The sequence below is a fragment of the Lampetra planeri genome, chromosome 38, assembly GCF_965212315.1.
Source record: "Lampetra planeri chromosome 38, kcLamPlan1.2.h2, whole genome shotgun sequence".
NCBI classification, from domain to species: Eukaryota; Metazoa; Chordata; class Hyperoartia; order Petromyzontiformes; family Petromyzontidae; genus Lampetra; species Lampetra planeri.
In genome coordinates, this window is record NC_136144.1 from 7,422,017 (window position 1) to 7,441,748 (window position 19,732).

Genomic DNA, 19,732 nt, shown 5'->3' on the forward strand with positions numbered 1-19,732 from the left:
GACAACGGCCGCCCCATGGCCGCTGCCCAGAGGTCGCAACCGGGTACCCGATACCCGTACCCTACCCGATACCCGGCTACCCATACCCGGCCGGGTATCGGGTACGGGTACGGGTACCCGTTTGCGACCCTGGTGCGTCCGGGTACGGGTAGGCCGTGAGTCACTGGTGAGTAACCGTTTGTTACTCATTTCCCAATGTCTTGTCTCTTCTCACAATTCAAGTTCCTAGAATCAACCCACCCGCGCCTGCAACATGGCTTCATCCCAGAGGTCGTAATCGGGTACCCGATACCCGTACCCTACCCGATACCCGGCTACCCGTACCCGGCTACCCGTACCCGGCCGGGTATCGGGTACCCGTTTGCGACCCTGGTGTGGCCGGGTAAGGTTACGGGTAAGGAATCAAAACCCGTTTGCGACCTCTGCCGCTGCCTCCTCATCCATCTCACTCCTGCACGTGAACGTACAATCGCTCTTCTCTTGTAGAGATAGGAATCTCGTCCATGTGTTCTAAGCTGGCTGACATGAGTTCACATTTTCACATGTATGTATGGTGAGCTTCTTTCGCACCGTACGTAGCCAACCGTACTCATCGGAGGTGCGGGGGGGAAGAACGACAACAAAAAACGATTTCCTCCCTGCATCTCCATGGTGGATATCTTCTTAGCTGGCTTCTCTCCGTTGTCTGCCATTCTGTCACCAGTCTAACACACCGTATGTTCTGTCCAAAATCGTAAATAATATTAATTCTGTACATTTAGTATTCGCGCCTATTCTTGTAGCGCAAGGCTTTTACAAAGGCGCAATGTTTCACAGAAGGTCTGCAGCTATTTCACAGCCAGGGAGCGATATTTAATCCAGTTTGGTAATTTGGTTTGAATGTGGAAAATTTGGACCATGACACCTGCGCACAATGGCCTGCTCGTTTTGAATGACATGAGGGGATCTTTATCATCCACCTTGGAAGCATACAGCATGTATTTTTTTATGGTTAATACACCACCGCAGTGTTAACCAGGGCGGCCTGCTAGATTCGAGCCACGAACCTGTGCAACAAGCGGCAAACGAACTGCTGCTGGGCCGTGTCACCGCCCAGAGTTAACAGATCGACGAAAAGTTCCGTGCACTCATCGCGCTGTGCCGCGTAGCATGTGTGCACCAAAATAATTTTGCATGTCGTGTTTTGCAGATGTAACTCCATTCGATACCTGATTCTACGAGAAGAACAAGTCAATCTCTGAATCCGTTCACAAGAAGAAACCAAAAGCCTTGCTGCCTCGATGAAGTGAGACCTTTTTGCAACAAAACAGAAAGGTGGTAAAGGTTTCCCATGGTTATCACACACAACAACCCAACACGGCTACAGCATGTAAACATGTGGTTATCAATGCACAAAGTTCGACTAGAGTTTGTTTGAGCTTCTATTACGGGTTATCTTGCGCAAAACCTTGCTTTGGGTTTGCACGCACGACTTCACGGCACAGATTTGGATTGTGTTTTGCTGTGCACGTGATTAAAAACACAAATTGCATTCCGGTATATAAATGGTTTGCCTAAATTACATAACAATTGCCAATTGTGTTTGCAGTGGTCTTTGCGTTCATAGCTTCCAAAATGATCTTATCAAGCTGCTGGTGCTAATCAGATACATAATTACAAATTACAGAGAAGTCTTCTGCTATAGGCTGCGACTATCAAAATATAATTTCTGATGCACTCTACATTAAGCCATTTGCATTGCAGCAGGGAAGGTATACATATAAGGTTATGCGTTGTTTAATAGTTAAAGAAGCAAAAGTTATTTCCTGCTCAAAAAAGAGGCGGTGCTCAACTCCCACTCGCAGGCTTGAGCCATTGGTGGAAATTCCTCATTCCTATGGTGGCAACAAGTCCCCTCCACAGGATAAACCTCTTCTCAAAGTGGTACTTTATAGGTCCCCTTGGGGTGATTATAGGCTGAATTGGTTCATGCCACTGTTTCATTGACCACGGACAATGTGATCTTTAGACATCAACTATTATTTCATCTTGATATGCGAGCTAGTGATTTGGCTAAATTTGAACAATTTACTCGGGTGTTTCCTTAACAAGAAAGGTACGGGTGAGTTTAACGCTGACAGTGTAAAAAAGTGCGTCGGTTAATTCTGCCTTTTAACAACCGGGGTGGGGGGGGGGGGTGTCCTGGAAAGTCGATAACGCACATTTATTTTCAGATCGCGAATGTAAGCTTCATTGGAACAGCTTATGATCCACTTTTGATAGTTTATTGTATCATCCCCTTGCAGATGGCCATGCAATGAACGTATTCATTATCTTGGTTTGTCAACTTTATCTGCCTACTTTCAACAGAAGCCTACTTTCTGGACAATTAAATGTCTTGCCTTATCGAGTTTGTTAGGGCACACCTCTGTTATTTAACAGAGATTGTGTACAAAAGCACACGCACGTACTTGCACCCACATGACCGTATCAACTTGTAATTTAATCAAAATCATCCAAAGTTTAAGCCTTTGCCTTATAAATATTTCTGTATGTGCATCGACTGCTGGTTATTTACGTAATTCCTAGCTTATTATTTCACTGTAATAAAATCACGATATTTGATTACTTATTTACGCGCATGATTTAAATGCCCGTATTTTAGGTGTGTCATTTAGTGCAGGGTAAAGGACTATCGAGTGTGCGCAGTTTTTGTGTGATATGGCAACTTGTTTTCCAGCGTGTTGTTTTGCTTGTGAAGCCTCGCGATATTTAAGTGAAGACTCAGCCGATCTAAGCGTGGATTATTTTCTAGATTTTGGTGGAAGGCCAGGGGGATATTGGAAGCCTTGGCGACAATTCTATCCCACTTAAATATATTTTAGCATGGATACTATTTCATAAGGGAGAGGGGGTAAACATAGTTCCCTCCATGTATTATTATTGTTCATCTTACACTTTATTGAAGACTCTTTTATCGCTGATACTGACAACAGAAACTAGCCTATTGCTTTACGTGGCAACAACTTTACAACAGCTACTACACATTGGTAATTACCAAAATAAATTATTGTGAGACTATAGAAATTGAGCAATTAATATTTGTAAAATGCGTGGCGATTTCTCAGTTTCCAGCTACACGCAAGCGTTCTTAAATGCATATAATTGTACAAATCCTCATACATCCATGCACGATAGATTACCTGCTGAAACGCTGTAACCATTACAGTTCTCTATCTTCCGGTATTGTTGCAGATGAGACGAATCTGTTACCTAAATACCTGCACAAACATCCTGATGGCAATGGAAAAAATTACATCAACAGCTCAATACAGTTGGTGTTAACATTGCTGCATGTTTATAGGCCTACAGATATTTAGGCTTTGCCATCTGCACGATACGGGAACGCTAACTACGGCACTTTGGGCACGTCTCTCCTCGCTTGCCCTTGGCTAACTCTGCCTGCCAGGTTCTCTGTGTGAAAGAATCTCGTGGGTGGAGAAGGTCAAAGGGTTGGCCACAGGTAGTATGGATGAACGCATTGGATTGACCACTACTGTTGATATTTGGGGGATCTAAAGGGGGGGTACAGCTCGTTGGCTTTGCCAAGTACCCCGAGGAATTGGCGCCGGGTGGTGGATGCTGCCACACACGCTTTCTCGGCGTATGCTCCCACACTTGACTTTTAAGTCCATTAAAAATAAATGTATCCCAGAAGTGCATTTCGCAGTTGAGGAAATGCTTCGATGTGGCGAGTGGGTTGCACGCAAACAACCGTGCGGCGTGGGTGGCATGCAGTAGCAGGAGAGAGAAAATAAGCTCATGGCTGTGAGCTCGAATGAGGTTCAACGGCTCTGACAAGCAGCAATAGCAGGAGCATAGCGGCCCAAGTGATGGTGCAGGGATTGCAGTGAGGCAGACAGACAAACAGCGCAGGTGACAATGTCGTTTTGGCAGATGGGCACTTTAGCTTCGTGCAGTGGTTCTCAAAGTGTGGTCCACTCTGGTCCTTCAGGTGGTCCGCGGGGTTGTGATGCAAATGCCGGTTGATTTGGAACTAATTCATTAATATTTTGGTCATGCTATTTAATTAACAAAAAAATGAAGTTAGGTAAACTTCACTGATTAAACTACCCTAACCGAACGGTCAACGTTTTTTTAATGTTTTTGTTATGCTAATTTCAATCATTTTGTATTGCTGGTGTTTAGAGAGAAGCGAATGCGTTTTGTTACCAGCAGAGGGGGGGGGGGGGCTGGGTGGTCCGTGGAAATGTTTGAGAAACACCGGCTTAATATAATACGAAGGTAGAAATGACCTTCCTACTGACTTGTTAACTTAAAATGTGTTGAAGTACGCTTCGTTGAGGCTCTGGAAAGTACAAGGCATCGTTACAGCCATAGTTTATGAAGCTGTTATATTTTTCACATCTGCACTATAAGATAAATGGCACTGTATAGAGGTAGCTTCCAATATTGCCACAAACGTGTGTGTAAATAGCTCGTGTGAATTTGAATTATTAGAAACTATATATCATACAATATATTGGTATGGCAGAATTATATAACTTTTATTTGGTGTGAATATATGGTTCGTAACTTGACCTTAACATTTTAAAATGTCTTCGTTTGCTTAAGGGAATTTACATTCAAGACTTTTAGGGGTATTAAAATATGAACATGCATTCATAGGAAACTATGCAAGCGGTACAATCAAGCCGCTTGATGTCTTTGAGTAACACCGAGGAGACAAAGGGGAACACGAGCGAACGTATGCCGGATAGACACGCCGTTTAATCAAAGTGCGTTCAAGTAGGACACGTTCCTCGGAGGGATGGCAAGTGGTCGAGACTAATGATAGAGTGGCAACCAAGGGATGGAACGCGCCCAATAGTCTCACGGAGATGGAGCAATGAAATCACTTCGTGTGTGTAGGTGCCATGTGATTTGTTAGATTGCAGGGCGATGGGAGAGAGCAATGGCCTAGGAGAAGGCCTTCACACAGCAGTGAATTGATCGTGGTTGATGATGAAAATGATGATGACCGTAGAAAAACACAGTAATTGCTTTGTTGTGAGCAAGTGGATAAATTGTCCAGGCTTTTTGCGAGTTTAGCTAAGGACTCGAGCAATGGCCGTTATGTAAAACCAGGTGGGAGCCCATTGAGAGCCGTAGTAGTCCGAGGCCTTGGTTTAAATACAGTAAAGCTGCAAATTCAACAATTTGTGAATGTTGCAGCGAATTAGGAATGTATAATATTGCTTTTATTTTTTTCTAGCGTCATTCATGCTAATAGCATCCAATAACGCCGTATATTATATATGGAGACCAAATCCCATTTACAGCACTACCAAGCAAATGAAAACCCTACTACTACAAAGCAAAATAAAAAAATAATACACAAATTAAGAAATGGCATCAAAACAAAAAGCACAAGCAGTTATCACGAGAGAAATTAGTCCATTCAATCACATCCCACGTTTGAGATAAAAAAAAAATCTTGCGTGCCTTATTTTAATGTTACTATCTACTTTACGCTAAGCATAGGATAAGTAAGGCCTGCCATTGTGATTTTGATCAAGGGACAGGCTCTGGGCGATGGTTATGATGACATGCTAAAGAGACCCCATTATGGTCAGACTTTTTATGGCTATATTTAGTTAGTCGTCTCGTATTGTAAAGCCTTGGCTTGTTTTGGTTGACAGGCTTGTACATTTTATGGTTGGGCGATAAGATTGTTATGGTCCTGGCTTGACATTCGGATTACGGCTAAAAAAAGTCCTATTTAACCAGAGTTGTGGTTTGCTTAACAATGTATTTTTTGTGCATGGTGACATATATGATGCAGGGTTGATGGATCCACGATAGCATCGTGTGTGTGACACTCCTGGAAGGAGATCGAGTGCCTTTTTAAAAGGCAGTACAGCAAGTAGGTTTAATACCTGTCTTATATGGCCTTTGTGTGTCTTCTAACGGATATGGGTTTCTCAGGGTGTTCTGGTTTCCTTCCACAAGTATAAGTACTGTGCTTGTAATAATTGCCCAAGTATCTCGCGTCAAGCAGGAACCCCTGTAAAAATGTGAATGATACTCGGTGAGGCTTTTTCAGAAGCAATAAACAAAAACATCCGTATCATTTACAGCAGTAATCAGAAATAACACGAGACTTTAAAATGTCTACGGTTTTCTTATTCTGATTCCCATCACTGTACCCAAATCAGTTGCTGTGCTGTTAAAACTTCCATTGTCAGTTTCTTTTAATGCATAAAAAAACTGCTAAGTCTGTAAAATGTAGATGTCTTTCTTTGATTGCCCACAATTTTCAGTGGATCTGGAAAAGTCACAAAAAACATAATTGGAAATGTGCCAAATTGGTTTTTCAACGGGAAATGTAAGTTTCCAATGGGCATTTCGACACAAGTGTGTACATTTTATTTAAAAAAAAAAATTTTAAACGCAGCATTATGATGTTTGTTTTCAAATGCCACTGCCAATGTATTATTGACCTCACTACTTGGATAGGTGCCGGGCGTAGAGCTCCGCGGTGTGTCCAGGTTGTACCGCGTGTTGTTTCGGCACGGGCAAGCGCCCAGAACGTGGTAGCGAAACGTCGGACATCCTGCCAAACAACACGTGGTTCGGCCCAAAAAACACACGGCGGAGCATTGTGACTTTTAATGAAAAATAATTGGTTTGCGTTGTTTTATGTGGAGCCATGAGAACACGGGACGACTTTTGTACTCAACGGAACGTTCGGAGTCAAGTGTAAGGCTTTCGGTTGCACACCAACCAATTGGAACCGACGTTATTTGTTTCACCTTTGTAAATATCACTCGAAATGATAACCTCATTGCTCACACAGTGCCTCAAGTCTTCGTTGCAAATGCGATTACATACATATTTAGTTGTACTCGTGAATTCCAACGCAAGTCCAGTTTCTGTGTTTTGTTTGTGTTAAGCCAAACCTAAATTAATTTGAACGTTTCCTTAAAACGACGTAGTAAAAGTGGTGTGAACAATTGCAGGGCTGTAGCTATCTGTAAAACTTGGCCTTTAACCAGGTTTCTAAAACAGCTGGAAGCCGATGGTCCTAAAAAGTAAGTGGCATTGAGTTTCGGGTCTTCAGGGTAGAGTGTAGTTGATGGAACGCAACATTGATTTTGTTGGCCACAAGTGTTGTGAGATTATTATTTTTATGTCACAGTTGGCTTGAAAATTGTAACGAAAATAGTTGTGATGTGCGAACGTATACCGCCAAATGTGTAATTGTGAACGTTACATCGGTATATTTGTACATATTTGTTAAATTCCAAGTTGTCACGTGTCACGTGATATATTGCTGATGGATGTGGTGTCCAGCTTGACTTATTCAGTTTTAATGCTGCACTGTAAACAATTATCTGCATTGACTTTTCGCCATGTGTTGACCTATTAAGACGATCACAAGGGACGGGGACAACTCGTTGTGCACGCGATTGAATAAGTCGAACAGAACTGTGTATTGATTTTAGGGGTTTTGATTGGTTACAAATTTTAAGTCAATTCTAGATTTGAAGTTTTCGTGACTGCAAGGATCCATACTCTTTGGTTCTTTCGGTAAAGTCACGTCGATGACGCTTGTGTTGCGCCCGAAACGTGATTTTATTTAGTTATTTTATTTTTTATTTTATTTTTTATTTCACCTACGTGACTTCACCGAAAGAACCAAAAATTAAGTCTACTTTCCACAGCCTGTTTATAAAATATGTTGATTGCCCTAGAAATAACGCAGGGCTTGAACTCAAAACATTACAGGAGTTTGATTTATTGTTCTGCACACTTCATTTTAGCGTGCATTGGATTTTCTTAATCATTTATTTCCCATTGCAATGTTTATTGTCTGGGTTTACTGGTGTTTGGAGCGAAGCGCCAGTCTCTCGAGAAAGCCCCAACGATTTTAAATGAATCTCGCGTCCAAATGCAAGCGCATCTTAAGACCGTTTCCAGACAAAGTGACGACGGGATGACGGCGGAAACTTTGGGTTGTGCAGCGTAAACTCCCCATCGGTGTACAAGCCGCGTCGACGCACGGTTACGTTGGGATTGAACGCTTACGGGTTTTTTTGTGTGTTCCGACTCTCACCAATCCGTTACCGCACTCCATCACAAAGAAACGCCTCTGAGCAAAAAGCAGCAACAGCCCTGGAATGGGAACTGACACGGCTGTCCGTCGCCCCCTGTCTTATTCAGTGAATGTACTTTATCTGCCGCGTAGAGCACAATGGCATCAGACTCGTGCCATTCTCTGACGTTTTTATAAGGTCATGCCATCCGAGTTGAAGATCACTTAATATTGGTTTCATGCATGTAACTCGTCAACCTGTTGACTAGCAAATATAACGCACGTTACACGTTTGTTTAGCCGTGTTACTAAACCCAGGGGCTTGAATCCAGACATACCATCACAGTTGGGTTTTTTAGTTTTTTGTGTGCACTGTTACACAACACCACAGTTGAAGAAGGGAAACTGCAGTAAGGTGCAAATGAGAACTCCTAAAAACACAACGCACCACGTCCCTCTGCTTTATTTGCCGTGTGCTGGAATGTTACGTGCACAGGATAGCCTAATTCAGGTATCGGTGTATAATAATCCTTTTTTGTATTTTTGTGCAAATTTTATTTGTGGTAATGTTAACTATCAATGTTGATACGGTATACACTTTAGCTTTTGTAAAAGTTATTGTCAATAGAGGCATTTTACTTAGCCAAGCTAAGTTTCTTACCATATATTTTGCTGGGGAATGTTATTAATCATTATAAGGTATACCCCCATATTAACAATGCTCCTTATTTGTTTCAGGGATTATCGAACTGATAAATATTTGGAATATTGTGAAAGTTTGGCTATGTTTAAACGGCCTCTATCCTTTTGCTGTGCGCGTGCACCACCGATGTGTGACCAGGGCTAGAATAACACACGAGGGTTAAAAATGAACCCGTAAAAACAAAGTGTTTCACTATAAATCCTTTATATGCGTGGCGGCTAGAGTCATCTCGTCCTCTGGCTTGAGATGGTTGCCACCTATGGGTCAGATGATAGCCTGCCACCATTAAGCAATTGGTAATTAAATATTTAACAAATTCCTAAAAAGTGTAAAGTTATTGAAATTTTTAACGAAAATAAATTGTCACGCACAACGAGTCTGTGTGCAAAATGTCAGCTCGATTGGATCACGGGAAGTGGGTTAAAAAACGACCAAAAGATTTGCACGGTCGTAAGCGCGCAAGCAAGCAAGTGAACTTAATATAAAGGATTTAAAAATACATCTTAATATAATTCACCAGTGCCACGTAGCCGTTTGCGAGTAGCATTCGGTACGGCGGCGTCATTTTCAAAATATCGCTCACGTGTGCCTTCCCTTCAAAGTACTGGATGGGATAAAACTAAATTTTAACACCCTTCTCAACAACACTGTCTTATTCATAATAAACGTTTTTGGGTTAGATCGCGTTATTTATAAATGTGTCGTAACCCTCCACCACCCGACATTTACAATTGTAAATGTTGTGGTTTCACTCTTCAACACACCGGTGGGCTAAAGTAGTGAACTATTTGTCTTTTGTCAACGTGACACTTTTTTTTGCTGATTGGCCGTGTCGGGTGATGGAGGGTTACGACACATTTATAAATAACGCGATCTAACCCAAAAACGTTTATAATGAATAATATTGGTCACGAAAGCCTACACGTGTTAAACTAACACTGTCTTAAAATATGAATATAATCGGCAACACTGAAAGGCGGTGTTATTGACGAGTGCTTTATATATATCAATATTCATGGATGAAAAGTTTTGTTGTGGCACATCTGAGCTGTGGTAGATGGGGTTTGAACCGTGCTTTTGACATCTGGATACTCAGGCTCGTTTGCAGTCTGTTCTGTCACCTGAATGTCTCGACATATTTAGCGAATGTGGACTTTAAATGCCTCCAAGCATTGCAAAAATCACTGTGTTTAAACCTTGTGTAAGGAAGCAATACATTTATTTGCAACAAAAAACTTTGATTGTAACCCTAAATTTCGCTTCCATCAATTGTGTGCCTTTTTTAAATGAATGGAAACCTCAATAAACCCTGTTTTTAAAGGTGATCTATACGTTGTGGTTATCAAACCGCTGCACTTCATGCGTCTGGCTTCTTTCGTATGGCTGATGTAGATGCAGAGCAACAACTACAATTTCACATTCTGGTTGATCAAGCCAGACAGATGCGTCACGAGCAGCAGAGTCGTGCTATCGCCGTAATGTCTCCGTATTTGTGGATCGGGGCATTGCGTCGTCACATGTTGCATCGTCTGTTATGGATGACCACAGTTGCACACAAATGGAGAGTTTTACTGGTAGGAACCCACTGCACGTTTCATTCTGACTTTATATTACTTTAGCGCCATGGAACTTCAAAGTCACGTCAGAAAAGGCGGCAGTGCAGCCCTGGTGTGTACTTGCAATAAAAAAAACAGCTGTTTGTTTTACGAGTTTAGTTTTCCTTTAATTCACAAAAGAACGCCCGTTATAGCGGCGCTGAACAATACCACACGAAATGTATTCATGAGTACGAACCATTAAATATTCACAAAAATATGTACGGCAAATGTCCTTTTAATGCCTTATACTTCAGTCTTAACGACTCCTCCCACACAACCACTCGCAATTGCAGAACACATCACGCTGCATTGGCTTGCGTGACGAACCACCCCGTGACAAGGCGATCAATCACAAATGAGATGCTTGGCTTCTCCAAATAAAATTCCTCCCTTCGAAACACAGAAGCATTAGCAAGGCGGCCGGTACAGGACTGACGTCATACAAATTTGGACCCTTAATGTATTAACTTATTTCGCACCATAAGTATCCAACCGTGCTAATCGGGGGAAATCACTTTGCATGTACAGTACGTTGAACTTCTTTTGCACCGTACGTAGCCAACCGTGCACCTACTCGTCAGAGCGCAGCAAATTATTATTCGTGCAATGTCACAAACGGTTTCATTTGTTATGCCGCCTACTGACCATGTGGGACCAGCAATGCAGCACTGGCGATTCCGTTATCTATGATAGGGTAGAAATAAATACATGACATCCTGACTACAAACTTTGGGTTACCCCTTACAGGTTGTATAGGTTTCATATGGGATTCTTTATGTACTAGTGGCACCTCGGTGAACAAAAACATACCATGAATCCATGGTATGTATCCATAGAAGCGGTATCAGAGAGCTACCTCTGAGGTCCCTTCAATCGACTTTTGGTTCACAGGAGGGGGAAGCACTTCCCCACCCGCCCTGCAACAGAACAATGTGCGGAGCATGACAGTGCAGCTCGCGTATTATGAAACTTCAGATCTGAAATAAAACCAACTTAAATACAAACCCAAATGTTATGCGATTGTGTTAATGCGCAGTAGTTGTTGAACTCACTGCACTTGAGGACACAATTAATACACCGGCAGCTGTCTGGATTCAACCTACGACCCTCAGCAGTGTCATCTCTCAGCATTCTTAAGGACCCACCCTTGTCCCTTGAGGCTCCGCCCCTTTCTCAACACACAGGCTTGTGCGTTGAAAGCTGCTTTTTCTCTGCACGAGACTTGGCAACTCTGGGCCACACCAAGTTGATTTGAGTGAAAGACGGCGCGTGGGTGGTGGTGGGGGTTGCGGAAGGGCAGAGGGGTAGTGCGTATGCGCAGCAATTTAATAGATAACAGAAAATAACCGTGACTTAAAGCTTTCGTGACTGCAGAAATTCATATTCTTGGGTCTTTCAGTAAAGTCACGTAGATAGGTTCAAAGAGAATAACAATAAAGAAAAAACTACGTTTCGATCGCAACACAAGCAATCGTCATCATTCTGATCATTCTCCTGATGACGATTGCTTGTGTTACGATCAAAACGTCTTAGTTTTTTGTTATTTTATTTGAACCTATCTACGTGACTTTACCGAAAAAACCAAGAATAAGAAAATAACCGGTAGAGATACTTTCCGGTGTGCTTTCGGGCTGCACCACATGTTGTACGCGTGATTTCGGATGACTGCCTCCACGTGCCAGGAGCTTCTTCAGACTCCGAACTGAGCCTCTCACTCCCAACCTCAATTACGTAGAACTGCTGGTGTTGCTGATTGGTTCAGCTCTCGGACATGTAGGCTGGCCAGGGTCCATTGTCTTCCCTGTGGTCTACATAGCAAACCAAATTGTCAGTTGGTTCATTCAAAGGCAGGGTTATGCATTTTACACGAAGCTCTGGCGAGCCTTGGTAAAATATTTTACGAGGTCCCATATTACAACGATGTGGCATAAATACTTTTAACCGTGGAATTCTCACCCGCCCGGCGTGATGTTCATATAAATTGGTACAAACGGTGAACTGGGTTGAGCGACTGCCGTGCGTGATTGCATCGAGGCTCCACGATGTTTCTCGGCGTGGTCGTGCAACGTCAATGAGAGAAAGCCTCTTGACACTTTTTGTAAAGCTAGTCCGCGTTGTTCTTCGTGGTTGAACGCGATGAGAACGTCTCCGTGGAACACGGCGCTGTGCTTGCCCTTGTATTCCACTGTACGCACAAAGACAAAAAAAAGCACAATACATCATTCACATGGCATTGTCACGTGATATAACAGAGAGACAGATACACAAAGCTACCACTGTTTGACTGTATAGACCAGATGTGGCCAAGCATCCTGACCCTATGAGCCGCACGTCAAAGTCTTCATATGGCAAACGAGCCACAAGACGCTGACCAGGTTACATGGGGTGGTCACATGGGGTGGTCACATGGGCATTTAATGTGTAGGTCATGTGGTAGAGGTTCACTCGTGCTGGTTCGGTGTGGAGTTGGAAGTAAAACATCTGCAGGAGCACCCCAGGAGTGAAACTAAACTATACACAATGTTTACTTTACCAGGTAAGGTCCACCAGTGTGAAAATATTTAATATCTTCACACTGGTGAAAGGGCTCCATAGTTAAAGGGATATAGGGTGGATAAGACAGGTACCGCCTTGTGAGAAATGTAAGTGATCATCTTTTGTATGGACTTGCATCTACGATCACAGGGATACCCTCTAGAGGGATTCTTCCTCTAGTGGACCCCCTTCCGCTAGCAATGGCGTGAGCAAGTAATTGCAGGGCTGCACCTTTGTGCCTTGACCTCTCAGCACTGCAAACAGGAGGTGAGTACCGCTCCATGCTCAAACAAGCATTGAGCCACCGGTCAAGGAGTTGGATGAGAAACCCAGTGAAAACAAAGCCAAGTAGAGACCACAGACGCACCGAATTCAATGTCGCCGGCCAATCATCACTCTTCTCCTCCTCCTCCTCCTCGTCATCCAATATGATGATTTCCTCAGCGGGGTCATGTCGCGCAGGAGCGGGCGTCCACGGCGCCTCAGCTGGCCGCCTGAGGTATGGGGCGAGCGGGCAGTCGCGGCGGCGGTAGAAGAGAAGGTAGGCGTGACGCGACATCACCTGGCTCTCGTTCACCATCGTCACCGTGCTGTCGTCGAACCAGCGCCAGCCTGCTCGCGACACGCGACGGCAGCCGTGAACAACCGCTCGCTCGCGTCCACGTGAGGGCAGCCAGAGTTACAATGCACAGAGGGGGCACGGTCAAAGGTACAGTTGCAGCCATTTAACACATAGGCTTTCACGACCAATATTAATAATTAGGGTTTTTTGGGTTAGATCGCGTACATGTAAATGTGTCGTTAACCAACCACCACCCGACACAGCCAATTACCGGCGTGTTGGAGAGTAAACCCACAAGATTTACAATTTGAGTACGATGTTTCGCTGGTGGCAAATCGTCTGATGAAGCTGATTGTAAATGTTGTGGGTTTACTCTCCAGCACACCGGTGTGCTCAAGTAGTCACTAATTGGCACGTTTTGTTTACGTGACAAACCTTACCCCTTGGCTGTGTCGGGTGGCGGCGGTTTTAACGACACATTTGCATTTCCATGATCTAACCCAAAAAACCTTGCTTAGGAGTTGCCGCCGTGCAGTTTCTTGCGTACGCCACCGGTGGTGGAAGGATCTACACTGCAAGGGAACGCTACGAGAGAGTCCTTTGTAGAGGGAATGTTTGGCCTACTCTTCCACTACCTGCGATGCATCCATTCAAACCGCTGGGAAGGGAGCGGATTTAAGAAAATTGCAGGACATAGAATCGAACCGGCCGAGTTCTGAATTGCAGCTAACCATAACAGCAACTCCATTTTATAGATTTATGTAACCAGCAGCATCTCTACAGGAGGTGCCACATAATTATCAATGTTGTCACCTCCGATTGGCACGGTTGGCTACGTATGGTGCAAAAGAAGTTCAACATACACATGTAAACAAGTAGAAAAATTATGACTTTGGAATCGACGTACCCATATCACTGCACTGGCTGTTGCGGGCGCAGGGCAGCCGTGCGTACGCCGTGTAGTGTCCACCGATGAGGCCCCCGTAGTGGTTGATGGCGGCGTAGAGGTCGTAGACCGCGCCCCCGCCGGCGTCACCACCGGCACCCCCAGAAGCCGCCTCCACGCAGAACTCGCTGAGGTCAAGACCCCTGGTGGCACGGAGATGGGGTAAGGAAAGCGACGCTCCCTTTGTCCCCTTCTCGCAGCTGGGACAAGGGGCTGTTGTTTAGTGTGCGCTGTGACCCCCCCCCCACCACCCCCGCCTGTCTAACGCCAAGGGCATCAAGGAGATGAAATTTGATATCACCACTTTAGACAGCGAATTAGCGAGCACGGTAATTAATAGTGCAATGACAGTGGTGGGGGTGGGGAAGAGGTTAGAAAGCAAACTGAGAGAAAATCGTCTGAAACTGCAAGATACGTTGAGAAAGCTTCGGAATATAAAGCGATGGGAGATGCAGTGGCTGGGTTTTGGATTGCCTCACCCCTACCACAATAATGTGGAATTTAAATAAAATGCAATGGCTCAAAATCAGTGGCTTGGGGGATGTAAAAGAGATGCGCACCCCTCCAAGCTCGTTTGAGAGGGAAGCTATGATGGACATACTGTGAAATTCCCCAAGAGTTCATTTTGAGATTAAGTTTCATTCCGATGCTGAGTCGACCTAGAGAAGGCGCCCAGGGCAAGTGCTGTTAGTGAGTACCTATGAAGACCGGCACGTCACACGAGGGGGTGGGTGGCCAGCACCACGCCCGGCTATATTTGTCTCTCTAAAATGATGTATACACACGCCACCAATTACTCATTTGAGGCCGAGTCGACCTTAGGCAGGCCCAAGACTGGTGCAGATAATCATTACTGGTGTTGGCCATGATCGGAGTTTGAAGCACATTAAATTACGCAACTATACACACGCAACCTGTCGAAAACATCTGAAAAATATAGGACAGCATATCGCGGTTTGGTTCTGGCTCAGATCGGGCAAATGGCCAGTGGAACACTGCCCATACCGTGATGGCCCTGCGCGGGTACGGCTTGGATGTGCCAGTGGAAAAGCACACAAGTGGCTTACTGGATAGGGAAGGTGACCAAGTTGGAGATTTTCTCTCGCCACACGAAGCTGCAGAACGAGAAGCGTTTGAGCTGCACAACGAGCACGGGCGGCAACCGCCACAGCATCAGTTGCTTGAGTGCCTCTCTGGGTTGCTCGCACTGGGGACACAACCTGCAATGACAGCGAGACGCGGAGCAAGGGGCAGCGGTTACAGCTTTAACGAGGACTGCGTAACCGACAAACACAGACACTGGCCAAGCAGTGGTGTGGTCGGCGGTGGACGGTGACATGGGGGAACAGTAGCACAATTGCCGCTTGCTGCAGAGGTTCACAGCTAGAAGGCAGCGTCGGTCGCGGTTAAGACTGCGGTTGTATTTGCCCTTTTCCGTTCCGAGACGACTGAACGCTGCAGCAGGGTGGGTGTCCCGTTAACCACTGATCTCGTTCGTGAGTGTGGGGTGAGGAGTCTGGCTGCTTCACGTTGTATCGCTCGTCCCGTGCATCAAGTTATCACAAGGTGCCAGGAGACAAATGCGAGGGAGGGGTGCAGCACAACAGCATGAGGATGGTGACGTCGATAACGTGCACGCACACCCTCATCAAACCCCAGGTCGACCCGGTGTTCACGACAACGGCATCGTCAGAGCAGGTACGTCAAGTTAACCCTTTCCCATTCCGACACATCTGACAGTTGCAGGGTGGGGTCCCGTTCACCGCTGAATATTGGGACGCGTAAGCGGTTAGCGTTAGTTTTATTTAAAGAGGCATAGCGCCGTTGTTTTTAAAGACATTGTACTCACCGCAGAGAACTGTAGCGACACGGCCACACTCTATGATAGCTGGCGCCAAACTGTGTCACATGCCTTCCCACATGGCCTTGTGGGAGCTTCGTTACCGATAAAGTAATTTTATATTTTCTTCCGGTTCCATTCAGATGCCGTACACGTATGTCATCGGAATGGGTTAACAAAGAGAACACTACGTGCCATCAAAACAACTTTAGGCCATGTGTGTCGTCGGTGTCAGTCCAGATTTTCCAAATGAAACTGCTTGCAAGTGAACTAATTGGAAAAAAACCATGTAGCAACATCGCCCCCTACTGTGAAAATATTGCAAACAAAACAAATCTGTGAAACAGCGCCATCACGTGATAGACTGACGCTATAAGAATGGCATGAATACCAAACGTGCTCATCTAACAACGATTTGAATTCGAACTAGTATTACTTTCTAAGAATTTAAAAGTGGTTGTCCTATGCTGCAATTGACCCCTTGGCTAAAGAAATGTGGAATTTCCACCAATGACTAAGGGCCATGAATGTAGATGAGCACTGCCCGATGGATGTTTAAGCAGGGAAATCCAGACAGAAATATTGATTTATACAATCTGAATGTATGTGGTTATGTGTACAGGCCTTCCTTGGATCTTGTGAAATAGCGTAATTCCACAGGTTTCCAGTGTCACTCTAGCCCAGGATTAGAGACTGGGTGGGTTACAATTTGGTTCCTTCACCGCATCGTGCGCAAGTGTAGTTGTACATTTATTGAGTGGGTGGAGGGTCTGATTATACCTCGTGATTAATGGCAGCAACTACTATTGCTACAGCTGTGTGTTTAGACTCAAATGTTCACATAGATGAAGTCATGAATGATCTCGTCAGTGTAGGGGAGCCAGTTGTGTAGTCATAAGAGCATTGCACTATAATTCTGGAGCACGAAAGTTTGATTCTAACTCACGGTTAACATCGGTAACGAATGTCTGAACCGGTTCTGGACCTTCCCTATATCAGCTCAGCCTTGAACCTGTTGTGTTGTGTAAACACCAGCACTGGGCAGAGATATGCCAGGTGTGGCAACTGGCTACAACACCCTCTCATACTCCGTACTAGGCTTCATAAGTGCTCGCTACCAACACATGTGTGTATGCATGTTGAAGTTTTTCACACCGTACATAGCCAAACAGTCCGTGTAGGCTCTACAGGGGATCTATGCCGTTGCTTTGCATGTGTGTGTGTGGACAAACCAGGCTTCCTCTGGCGTGAGCGTCTCGGGCTTGGTGAAGAGCTTTAGACAGTGGTGCAGGGAGATGGGCATTGAGACAGAGTCTTTGAGGTCCCTGCTACTCGCGTGGTCCTGTGGAGAGTAGTGCACAGGAAGCCTTTACGATGGGGTTGGGGAGCACAAGGCTTTCAGGTGTTCCCCCTGTCCTGCTTTCCCCAGGATTGTCCTATTTTTGAGATAGCCATCCTGGAAAATCTGTAAATCTTCCCCGGAAAATTAAAAGTTCAAGTTTTTTTGTCAATTGTTGAATAATGGTTATATAACACCACTCAAGACAATTCACACACATGTAGTTCCCTCTTACGATTTTGTGATAAAATTCCTCTTCCCATGATGTGTTCCAGTTTTTTGTAACTCAGAGGTGGCAACCCTATACGGTCTGCAACTTGAACAGAATCCTCGGTGGTGATGCAGAGAGAAATGCGTGCACCACCTCTGTGGGCAACTCCTCGTCACAGTCCAATTCCCGCGGCTGAACCATCACGTAGCCCTGCTGCTTGCTATTGTTGTTCCAGTCCATGGCCAGCTGGGCCCCATCAGGGATGTCCAACAAGCAGTCTCCTGCACAGATCAGATGCATTTCAGCGTAGTGGTTATTATCGCGCTCTTTTAGCCACTACCCCCCTGTCCTCTGGAACTCCCTTCCCAGGCATTTTACCCCAGTCCCCCTACCCTCCCTCCCACCTCTCTCTCTCTCTCTCTGCTTTCAAGGCTCTCCTCAAAATCTTCTTCTTCAACCGTCAGTTCGGGCCGCCTTCATTGCTTCCTTTCCCTCCTTCAGTCCATGAGCCAGAGCAGAATTTGCTACCGCTAGAGGTCGCACATATGTTGGAAACATGTATGTTGAACTTCTTTCGCACTGTACGTAGCCAACCGTGCTTATTGGAGATGTGGGCGAAGGACAACAAACTAAACACAAAAGCAGTTCTAAAGAAATGTGTTTTCAATCTAGATTTAAAAGTGCATAACTGCATTCCAGACGGCCGCAGAAGCACATTTGAAAGCGCGCGATGCAGTGAGCATCTTTGTGATATCCATTTCTGCATGTGGCTATTAAAGGTGGATTGTGATGACATACTTACAAAGCAAGATTATGGCATAATTCACCTTTTCTTAGCGTTTCATTAAAGTTGGTACAACTCATTAATAAGATGGTACCAACAAATAAAATATTTTATTTGGTTTCATGAACTACATCCCTTGCTCGGTCCCTCTCGTTGGTCGTGTGCAGTCCGGCGCCGGAGCCATCTGTTACATCATGGGGGCATCACCAATGCACGCAGTTGTGTCGTTGTCACTAACGCATTTCTTGAACGAGGATCGTTAAAGGTATTTAGGTGGCTCAAGGAGCTAAAACCACATCTGAGCACAGAGCCAGCACCGCTGAGAGATCCTGGATTAAAAGCCAGGCAACTACCCATAATTAAATGCGTTTGTGCAGCGTATCACCATCGATGGTCGAAGTATAGTCACTGATAACTAAACAAAAACATTTATTACGTCAAATTTTCTTTGCACTTAATGTGGCTTATTCAATTTCTGAGAATGTAAATTTTCATCTTGACTGCAATTCAATGAACACCCTTTGCACATGTACAGCCTTTTTTTCTTCAATCAACCGATGAAAGAGGGCCTCCCCAGGTCACATGGGTCATGATGGTTGTTTGACTAAGCTTCACCATGCCGGTCAGTGCGGGTTGGTGAAGGCGGGAGGCATAGACGCCGTAAATGGTCACGTACCTCGGTGGTTCAAGGTTTTTTCCACGTTGTTGTCAATAACCTTGATGGAAAACTGTGGTGTCCAGCCCTGCCATGATTTGTCCTGCTGCTGCAGCCCATGAACTGCAGCTGTGGCACAGAGGACAACCGCATAATTTGTAAACAGGGCAGCAAGGAGGGCAAGGATGCCATGAACACGTAATATCAGTGGCGACAGAAACAAGTAAATCAATTGTATTGTACTTTGCAAGAGTACTGAACACACAGATGTACTGCCCTTTGTCAATCCACTGTCAGATGAGAGCCTCTCTTAACCTTGCGGATCATGGGGGTTACTTTACCATAATTCACCGCACTGGTCAGTGTGGATTGAAGGCGGGGGGGGGGGGGGGACACTGACATAAGCGAATAGACGCAACAGAATTACCCAAAGGCAAAGAAAAGAGCTTTAGCAGCAGAGAGCAGTCACCAATTCACAGTTG

The 19,732-nt window shown here is 44.9% G+C and overlaps 2 protein-coding genes across 3 annotated transcripts in view; one reads left to right on the forward strand and one right to left on the reverse strand.

The window, feature by feature from the left end:
- Positions 1–10,105, forward strand: part of LOC144731257 (sortilin-like) — a 47,561-nt gene extending 37,456 nt beyond the window's left edge. Inside the window, exon 20 of the mRNA XM_078612288.1 lies at positions 1,190–10,105. Coding sequence (XP_078468414.1) covers positions 1,190–1,241 — 52 coding nt within the window. The 3' untranslated portion in view covers positions 1,242–10,105. The remainder of the gene's footprint in view (positions 1–1,189) is intronic.
- A 372-nt stretch (positions 10,106–10,477) lies between these two features.
- Positions 10,478–19,732, reverse strand: part of LOC144731256 (ubiquitin carboxyl-terminal hydrolase 19-like) — a 34,806-nt gene continuing 25,551 nt past the window's right edge. For both annotated transcript variants that reach the window (XM_078612287.1, XM_078612286.1), the window contains exons 22-28: positions 19,272–19,379; positions 17,965–18,092; positions 17,494–17,603; positions 15,489–15,641; positions 14,383–14,564; positions 13,281–13,525; positions 10,478–12,563 (exon numbers count right to left, since the gene is read on the reverse strand). In XM_078612287.1, coding sequence (XP_078468413.1) covers positions 12,483–12,563; positions 13,281–13,525; positions 14,383–14,564; positions 15,489–15,641; positions 17,494–17,603; positions 17,965–18,092; positions 19,272–19,379 — 1,007 coding nt within the window. In that variant the 3' untranslated portion in view covers positions 10,478–12,482. The remainder of the gene's footprint in view (positions 12,564–13,280; positions 13,526–14,382; positions 14,565–15,488; positions 15,642–17,493; positions 17,604–17,964; positions 18,093–19,271; positions 19,380–19,732) is intronic.